This window comes from Lynx rufus, unplaced genomic scaffold (assembly GCF_022079265.1).
Source record: "Lynx rufus isolate CCGP_SWC_20201006 ecotype Redwood Valley unplaced genomic scaffold, mLynRuf1.p SCAF_15, whole genome shotgun sequence".
NCBI lineage: Eukaryota > Metazoa > Chordata > Mammalia > Carnivora > Felidae > Lynx > Lynx rufus.
In genome coordinates, this window is record NW_025814829.1 from 43,511,858 (window position 1) to 43,521,597 (window position 9,740).

General features: G+C 47.3%; 1 protein-coding gene across 1 annotated transcript; it reads right to left on the minus strand.

The window, feature by feature from the left end:
- Positions 1–253: 253 nt before the first annotated feature.
- Positions 254–9,482, minus strand: TEX35 (testis expressed 35). The gene is made up of 9 exons (XM_047076434.1): positions 9,444–9,482; positions 8,526–8,684; positions 7,972–8,040; positions 7,070–7,126; positions 6,324–6,383; positions 1,422–1,483; positions 996–1,188; positions 591–634; positions 254–317 (listed from the first exon to the last, which is right to left on the minus strand). Exons 1-9 carry the CDS (start codon positions 9,480–9,482, stop codon positions 254–256), a joined length of 747 nt encoding a protein of 248 aa, XP_046932390.1.
- Between the last annotated feature and the right edge of the window lie 258 nt (positions 9,483–9,740).

Sequence of the window (9,740 nt, forward strand, 5' to 3'; positions counted from 1 at the left end):
AAAAAGTGACATTCTTGCACAATGAAGTCTGGGGCTGATATTCCAAATGACGATACGTGCTTTGGCTTTAAAGTGAGGGTTTTAATCTCCAGGTGGGAGGAGGTCTGGGGTGGGGTGGCATGTCAGAGGGCCCCACGCCTTCATCGTGCAGCTCAGGGAGTGGAGAGGAAGGGCCGGGGCTGCCGGTAGGCTCTGTGGTGGCTCTAGGTTGGAAGCACACCTTCCCCCGCATAGGGCTTGAAGCACAGATAAATCAGAAAGCAGCTCCAGATGCCAAGGATGAAAAGGGTGCCCAGGAATGGCATGGAAGTTTTCTGCTAGAGGACGAGAAAGGCAGGACCCTGAGGCAGGGTCAGCGAGCTGCCGGCGAGGCACCCCTCCCCGCAGGAGCCTCTGGGCTGCAGCCTCCAGGCTGGGGGACCCGGGTCCTCCGGCCTCGCGCCATGTCCTCTATGACCGAGTGGATGAGGTTGGGGGGCAGCGTCTCACCACCGTCGGGGGGACTGGAGGCAAATGCAGCCTGAGCACACTGCCTCTGGGATGATGGGGCACCCGACTGGGACAAGGACTTCTCGAATGGGTCTACCTACCCCTGACTGTAGTTGTTCTTTTGGGCACACAACAAACATCTTTCCTGTAGAGGGAAAAAGAAACGGCACAAGAAAGATCATTTTCCCCTGGTCCAAGATGGCCACCTGCTAGGCACCTCATGGGGTCTTGCTATAGGAAAGGGCAGAGCAAGATGTTGGTGCTTGGCAGTGGGCACCTCCAGGGTTGAGGCTCACTTGGTCACGGCTTAGGACTCTCTCCAGGCTTAGAGGGCAAGCCCCCGGAGGGGGCTCTGGGCTAGGGAGGCATCTGGGGCCAGCAGAGGGGTGGAACCCGTCCCTTTAGAGCAGGAGGTAAGGGAGTGAGAGGGCCTAGGACGGTCAGGGCAGGGCAGGAGCCTGGAGGGGCACACCAGCGTGGGGGGGGGGGGGGCAGGCTTCACTTACGCAGCAGGTCCTGCCTTGATGAAGGGAATCCAGTGGGTCCTTTTTTGGTTTCTGAAGTGCCATCATCTTCTCGTGGAGAGTGAGTGGCATGCCATCAGCTCCATCCACTTTCTTGAGCCGGAGCTGTGGGTCTGTGTCCGTCTTTGCCGTCAGCGTGAACTCCTGCTGCTCCTTTGGACCTCTTCTAAGGGGACTGGGGGAGGGAGTTAGGGAGGGGCAGAGCTTGGGGGACGATTTCCAACACGACAGGGAGATAACCACAGTGTGGGCGGCCACGGAGGGCCCTGACATCCAAGCCATTGGGGGAAGAGAAACCAAGACAGGTCCTTGAAGAGTCTGAGGGTCCTCTGAGCCCGAGGATGCTTAGTAGAGTGAAGGGAGGAGATGCCTCAGGGACGAAGAGAGACGGGTGCAGGTCACACTTACTTGCTGCTCTTGTGCATATTTATTAAAACATCCATCTTCTCATCCATATCCTTCTGCATTTCCTTCAGGAGAAAAGTCAAAGCTTAGCCTTATCATCTTGAAGGGTGTCTGAAATCCTTTCTTCTTGCCTCTAGCTGCCAACCACTCAGAGATCACCTCAACGTCTTCCTTTCTCGGGAATCCTCACCGGCCTTGGGGGACCCGTGCCACCTCTCCCTTTCCCCACCCCCATTCCAGGATGAGGCCAAAGCACAGGCAGGGTCATTAGGGGCTTATCCAAAGTTTCCAGATGAGTCAGAGGACAGGAAGGCTTTCACCTGATCCCACACCTGGATGAGACCCTTACGCCCTGGCTCTGGCTCAAGGCCTATGAAGTGATGGAGGCAAGAAGATGAATCTTGTGACCTTCCCCCGCAAAGGCACTTTTGGCTCCAGTGTTTTGACCCCTGCTGTGCACCCCTTCTGCGCATGCGCGTTTGCTTCATCTTTTACCCAATTTCTGGCAGAAATGGTCAGCATAAAATAAAACTGACATTCAACTGGCCCCTCACATTTATTATTTACTAAGAACTGAAAGAATAGTAAAATCTTCTTGGCGAGTTACGATCTGTAAAGTTTGATCCGGAGACATTGGAATAGAAATAGCGGTCATCAAAGAATGTCTAAGATGGCAGATATCATCGTCAACGGTATCTGTTATGGACAAACATAAGGTTCAAGGTTCAAGGTTCAAGGTTGGCTTGAACATTATCAAATACCCATGAAAAATAAATTGCTTCAAGGAAAATAATTCGAACAAAAAATGAAAGATTTGGCAACAGTTTACTGAAGTGTGGTAGAAAACCAATCAAGGAATCATACTGTATGGGTGGAGAGGATTTCAAAAAATAGCTTCTTGAAAAGCATTTTTTTTATGTTTATTTTTGAGAGAGAGAACGCGTGAGCAGTATGGGCAGAGAGAGGGGAATGGAAAGTCTGAAGGAGGCTCTGCACTGACACCACAGAGCCTGATGCCGGACCCGAACTCACAAACCATGAGATCATGAGGTAGGATGCTTAACCAACCTAGCCACCAAGGCGCCACCACCCCCCCACTTCTTGAAAAGTATTTTTAAGTGCTGGTATACATTTTGGATAAGACATCTGTATTCATAAATAGAGTGAAAATATCCTTGATGTGAAAAGCCCCCTGGTTTCGAAAAATCAGAGTCAAAATGTCCCTTATTCTTAGAAGTGTCATTGTGACTTCAAACTCATGTCCTCAAGTGATCTCCTCATTTTCTCTTCTAAATTTGTTTGCCAACTGTCCTTGTCACTGTCACCGCTTTCTTCTAACTGTCCAGATTGCCTGTTGGGGTCATGGACACTTGCTTCTCCTTCATTCTCTATGTTGAGTCGATCATCAAAAATGTTGTTTTTCCTTCGGTGCATCTTTCAGATTTACCATTTCCCTTCTATTCCTACACCTAGTCCAGCATTCCTCATCTTGAGTGGGAACGTGGCTTCCTGCCTGATATTCTAGCTCCGGACAGCCCCCAACCCTGCTCTCCCGGCTCCCCCCACCCCCGAGCCCACCTTGCAAACAGCTGCCTGCTCAGCCTTTCTGAAGTGCTGCTTCTAGCATGTTCTTTGATTAAGAATCTCCAGAGGCCTCTTACTGCTTACACAACCAAGTCCCAATCTGTCCGCCTGTCTTTCAAAAGCCTTCATTATCTACAGCCTTTGTGCCCATTCCATTTTATTTCTCACAGTTTTCCCGGATGATCCCACTTTTATGACTGATCTCCCCACTGACCATGATACACTTCACGTTCATCCTGCTTCCATGCTGTGTGCAAGCTGTTCCCGTGCCCAAAATAGCCTCCTTTGTGCCTTTCCATACCCAGTCCTGCCCACTAACAAAACACTTACTGTGTTTGCATTTTAATATAGAGATAATACATGCCCTTTGTAGAAAATTTGGACAATATAGAGGAATATAAAAGTAAATTAATCTCATCACCTCGCCATAACTGTTATTAACCCCTTTGGTGTATTTCTTTCCAGTCTTTTTTCTAAATATTTACTTTGCTATTTTCCCCCACTTAACTGAGATCAGCCTATATAGATTGCTTGTATCTTGCTTTTCATTATAAGCATACTTCTCATTATAAGCATTCTTTTTTTTTAAATAAGCTTTTTATATCAAAATAACTTGGGACTTACTGAGAGTTGCAAAGATAGTACAAAGAGTTCCCATATGCCTTTCATTTCATTAAGTTTCCCCTTAATGTTAACATCGAACCCAATCATGGCATTGCTCTTAATTTAAAAAAAAATTTAAGTTTATTTATTTATTTTTGAGAGAGAGATAGAGAGAGTGAATGAAGGAGGGGCAGAGAGAGAGAGAGAGAGAGAGAGAGAGAGAGAGAGAGAGAATCCCAAGAGGGCTCCATAGTGTCAGCGTGCAGCCTGATATGGGGTTTCAACTCACGAACCATGAGAATCATGACCTGAGCCGAAACCAAGAGTCAGATGTTTAACTGACTGAGCCACCCAGGTGCCCCAATTTTTTTAAAGTAAGCTCCATGCCCAGTGTGGGCCTTGAACTCATAACCTCTCGATCAAGAGTCACATGTCTACCAACTGAGCCAGCCAGGTGTGCCTATAAACATTTTCTCTAGTAGTTCCTAGTTTTCATTCTGTGGATATACCATAATTTATTTGGCTATTCTTCTACTGTTGAAAATTGTGGTGTCCAAATTTTTGCTATTATATATAATGATCCTGCAATGAATATCTTTTTACAGATACTCATGCTAGTATTTCTGATTATTTTTATAGGCTAAATTCTGGGAAATGGAATTAATAGGTCAAGTGGTTTGATATTTTTTGATTTCTATTTTCTAATTCCTTTCCAGTTTTGCACAAACCTATACTCTGATCAGCAGCATAAGAGCATTCCTGCCCTGTTCTAGAACTGTCATAAATTAAAAGTTTATCTATTTGAATGTGACAATGACTTAAGTATTGTTCCCATTTGGCATTTCATTGATTATTCATGAGGTAAACCTTTTAAATATATTTACTGCATTTTAGTTGTATTCTCTTTTGTGGATTGTTTCTTCGTACCCTTTGCCCATTTTCCTATTTGGTTCTTACTGATTTGTGTGAGATTTGTAAGTTGTAGATTAAAAAAAAACTTTTTATCAATGTTTATCATATTTGTGGAAAATTATTTCCTTCAAACTGTTTGCTTCTTAATTCTGTATATGGCGCTTTGCTGTTACCATTTTTAAATTTTTTATATTGTTAAATATATCAATATTTCCTTAGTAATTTCTTCCATTGTACTTCTTTTTAGACCATACAGTTAAATATTCATATATAATTTATTCTTATTGGTTTTTATTATTTAAATTCACTCTATGCACCATTTCAGTTTTTACAGTGTTAACTAAGTTTTTCTTCATATAATCACAGTTCTTAATATAAATATATAATCCTTTCCTTCTAACATTTAAAAAATCATCCTTATTGCCTTTGAAATTGTATAGAGCTGTGCTGCCCAACCTTCGGCATACAACGGAATCACCTGGTGATCTTTAAAAACTACTCATGCCTGGACCTCATCATCTCAAGAGGTTTTGATTTCATTGTTATGGGGTGCAGCTGGGTATAAGGTCAAAGCCACAGTACAGGTGACTGCAATGTACAGCCAAGGTTGGTAACTACGGCTACATAAGATCTGGTTCTTATCTAGGAGAAAGTTCAGAATCACTTTGAGAGTTTGAAGCAACTGTGGCCCAGCCTGGAGATTTTTATTCAGTTCATCTGGACCAGGCCTAGGTATACAGATGTTTAAAATCCCGGCAAGTGATTCTTAGCGTGTCCCTGGCACAGAGGTGGTGACAAGGTTATCTACCCTGGTTTTGTTCCTGCGGCTGGTTATCTAGACAAGATTACTGTGGCTTTATGTGAACTTTATATATCTGGTAGGGGTAGTACCCCTTTATAACTCTTAAAAATGTAAAGCTATCTGCTTTTGCCTATTTATGCTTCTACATCAGTGGTTCTCAAATTTTCACTTAGGAAATGTGAGAAAAATTCAAGGGTCCAAGCCCCCTCCAAAAAGGATCTGAGCTCTATTTTCTTTATTTGTGCTCCAGGCAATTCCAAAACACATCAAGGTTTGAGAACCACTATTCTTTTTTTTTTTTTTTGAAATGTATTGTCAAATTGGTTTCCATACAACACCCAGTGCTCATCCCAAAAGGTGCCCTCCTCAATACCCATCTCCCACCCCCCATCAACCCTCGGTTTGAGAATCACTGTTCTAAACGTTTTCTTTAATGTTTATTTATTTTTGAGAGAGAGAGAGAGACAGAGCGCAAGCAAGGGAGGAGCAGAGACAGAGGGAGACACAGAATCCAAAACAGCCTCCAGGCTCTGAGCTGTCAGCACAGAGCCCGACGCGGGGCTTGAACCCACAAACCATGAGATCGTGACCTGAACTGAAGTCGGACGCTTAACTGACTGAGCCACCCAGGCACCCTGAGAACCACTATTCTAGAGTGTAGGTGGTCCTCTTAGTAATTGCTGAGCTCAAAACTAATCTTATTGGGCTTTTGGTTAGATATGCATTTAGCTTCCCATGTAGCCTTCAAAGCTCACCGGAAGAGTCACTTTCTCTGTAAGTATTTAGTTACCCCGGCCCACATTCGTGACTCATTTCTCCAGACTCCTGATTAACTGACAGCCAATTGTCATGTAGCTCGGCATTTACTTGTTATTTAATTCTCTCTTGCCATAGAGTTTGGGTCTTCTGCTAGATTGTAAGTGACTTCAGGGCAGGGTCTGGCATCGCCTTCCGTAGTTCCCAGTGCCGTAATGGCCCATGGAAGGCACTCAGCAAATGCTTACCTTCATAATCTCCACGAATTCCTGGAGTTTATCAAAATCCTTGTCCATTATGCCCTTTATCTGTTGAAGAAGAAAAGCATGGCAAGTATTACTGAAGGCAGAGTCCCTCTGGGGCATTTTAAACAAAGGGCAGCAGCTGCTTCTTGGATAAAACTCAAGGAACAGACTTGTAGTGGCCAATTAAAGCCACTTTCTTCCCAAGGAGTCTATGAAGGGACTAGGGTGCATGTACCATTAAGTGACCACCACCAGGGGCCTTGGGGTGGCTTAGATCTGGGTACGGCAACGCTTCAACGTGGAGCTCAGACCATAGCTTCAATTACACCTTCTTTCTTCAGCATTCCCTCCCTTCCTACAAATGCCACCGGTGGTTCCAGCAAAGAAGAAGAGAGTTCCTGCTCTGCTGCTTGTCCCCAGAAGTGGAGGGAGGAGAATGGAATTGGTCCCTGACTTCTCCCACATCCTGGTCAGCTCCTCTCACTCTGTCACGAGGGCTATATCTCCCTAACCCTCAATGTGATGCCTTAGAGAGTTCTTGTCATTCAAAACCTGGGCTTAAGCATCACACAGACAAGACATCGATACCCTCAGCTGCTCGGCACTGAAACACTGGAGGAGATGGGGCTGAGTTGGGCTGATGCGTTTTCCACGCAATTCCTGATTGCCCTCGCTATTCAAGGTTGGCCACTGCATTTTCCTGGAAGCTCCCCTTTTCCTCCATATCCTGGAGAGTCTCATCCTGTTACCTGTTTGATCTCATCCATTTTTTCCTTGAGCTCTTCCTTCACCTCCCTGAGTTCAGTCTGAGGAAATAAAATAGGGAAGAGAAGGAGTAAGGAAAGGTCTAGGAAGGGAAACTGTCAAAAGGAAGTAAGGAAAGACCGTGGGGCATTGCTAATAAGGAGGAACAGAGAAATACCTCCCATTAGGGCGGAAAGAAAGGATGCTGTTAAGGGGGGAGTGGGCCGTACAGACATCACGTGCGTCCCGCTATGATGCCCTGAAGGGGACACCTTCACTTCTGTGATGTGACCCCCAAAAATGCACAGCCGCATCTAGTCACCAGGAAGGACCAGGCCACCCACATGAAGGGTCTACAAGATAAATGACCTATAATCCTCATAAATGACAATGTCCCAGAAACCAAAGGTTGAAGTGGAATTCCAGACGAAAGGAAACTAAAGAGGCAGGGAACCCAGCTGCCATGTGTGGTCCTGGATTGGATCCCACACAAAAAGAGTTGTTTTTTTCTTTTGTCGTGAAAGACATTAGTGGAATAATTGATACAATTAGAATAAGGACTGAATCAATGTTCATGTCCTGGTTTTGATATTTTGCTCATTGTACTGTGTAAGAGATTGTTCTTGTTTTTAGGCAATATGCACTGAAATTTCAGAGAAATGTGCTCTTAGGTGATTCAGGAAATATACCTTATATGTATGTATGTGTGTGTGTGAATAAATGCGGAGAGAGAGGGAGGGAGGGAGGGAGGGAGGGAGAGAGAATCGTAAAATGCCAACATTTGGGAGATCTGAGTGAAGGGTATAGTAGAATTCATTGTACAATTTTTTGGTCCCAGAGCCTAGTCACAGATGCCAGCAGCGAACCCACCATGGACGCAGCCGGCGGCCTGGGCTGCCCCACCTACCCTTAGCTCCTGTGTCCCTCCTGGTTTGGTAAACAGCCCTTCTTGTTTAATTCCCTTGTAGTCATATGTCTGTTGGTTGAAAACAGAAACACAGAATGGTGGACATCACAGGTGTGGGTGGATGAGGCAGGAGAGATCCCCCCGAGTTTCTGTTCCTCCTTTCAGGCTAGGACAGGGGTGAGAGTTGGCGACCCCACCACCACCGTCTCCCCTCTGAGCTCCTCACGCCACCGCCCCCTCCTGGCCCACTGAACGGCCAAGGCCCTTCCTGCCTCAGGGACTTGGAATGTGCTCCTTCCTTCACCCACACTGCTCTTCCTCAGGCTTCCGGTCGGCCCTCGGCCCTCGTCTTGTGCTTCAGCTCCCAGCCCAGCCTGGGGCCTTTCCCGACCACCTGGTGGGCAGCAGCTACCCAGGCAGCCCTCCCTATTTCAATTCTCTGCGTTGCAGGTAACACTGCCGAATTTTCCTTCTTTGTTTCTGTATCAGATTATTCCAAGCGTGAACTTTTGCGAGCAGAGTTTGTCTCTCTCTCTCAGTGTATCCCCCAGCACCTGGGACAGGTCTTGGCCGCCAGGAACAGCAAACGACCCCTGACTCCAAGTCACCTCCCCACGGGTCTCAGACCTGGCTGCCGGCATGGCCTCAAAAGAGCTTCTTACTTTGGTCAGCTCGGGCTTCAGTTCCAGGCACATTGCCTTGTAGTTCTTGCTCTGTAGAGACAGGAGTTTGGCAGTCCTCCTGTCAGGCACCAGGATTGGAGGGATAACACCAGCCCTCTCAAGAGCCCCCCTACCCAATCCTGCCTGTCCACCTGCACCTGAGCTCGGGCCCATGTACGCCCCCTCCCACCAGCACCCGATTCAAGACAACCCAAACTTTGTCGGGTTATCTTTCTTTTCTGAACACCCACCTGCCCAGTCGGCAGGTAGCCCTCCCCCCGCTGGGGGGCCTGAGCAGGGAGAGCACTTGAAGATAACTTTATGGAAGCCGTGGATTAGTTCAGGCTTTGGAGACAGATTGACTTGCAATCTGATCTCGGCCTGCTTCCCTCCTAGTTGTGTCACCCAGGCAAATTATTTATTCCCCCTGAGCCTCCCTTCCTCGTCTGCAAATCGGGGGCACTCATCGCATTATCTAATAAGGTGCTTGTGTGCCTTAGATGTGCCCATGGATGCAGGCCTGGTACCGGCCCGGCCTGGAGGGGTGGCTCCGGCGGTGGTTGGAGGTGGTGAGGGTTATTACATCGCTCCTCATCCCAAAGGAAGTCAGCAGAGGCCTCCTTCCTTCCCACCCCGAGGCCAGGGATGAATCCCGTCCTCCTTCCGGGCTCAGAGGCCACTCCACTCTCAGAACAGAGAAAGAGCAGAGCATTCACCAGAATTCTCTGTATCCCCCCACCCGCACCCTACACCTCCATTCAGTGAGGACTCAAAGAGGCCCCACATTGTCCAGCAGTGTTTGTCCTTTACCAGGTTTGATTTCTTCAGTTCTGCCCTCTTGGCCGACATGATGGCGGAGGCCAGAGTGTTAACTTCCCAACCTCCCCACCACGGGCCCCTGTGACCAGGCCACCGTCCTGTGCAGATTACAGGCCAAGGTGAGGGAGGATGACTGCCTCTCTGTGTGCAGAACTGCTGAGGTCACAATGCCCCGGTCCCACATCCTGGCTCGGAGTATCACTACAGCTTTGAGCCTCGGGTGCCTCAGCCACTGAGCTGAGGGACAGGTCGGGTTCCAAAGCCATGAGGTTTCCCTCCTGCAAGGGG

Coding starts and splice junctions, on each gene's coding strand:
- TEX35 (XM_047076434.1), bottom strand. CDS start 9,482: ATGTCGGCCAAGAGGGCAGAACTGAAGAAATCAAACCTG. Junction 6,384..7,069: donor AAATGGATGAGATCAAACAG/GTAACAGGATGA, acceptor CTTCTTCAACAG/ATAAAGGGCATAATGGACAA. Junction 635..995: donor ATCAAGGCAGGACCTGCTGC/GTAAGTGAAGCC, acceptor TTCCCTCTACAG/GAAAGATGTTTGTTGTGTGC.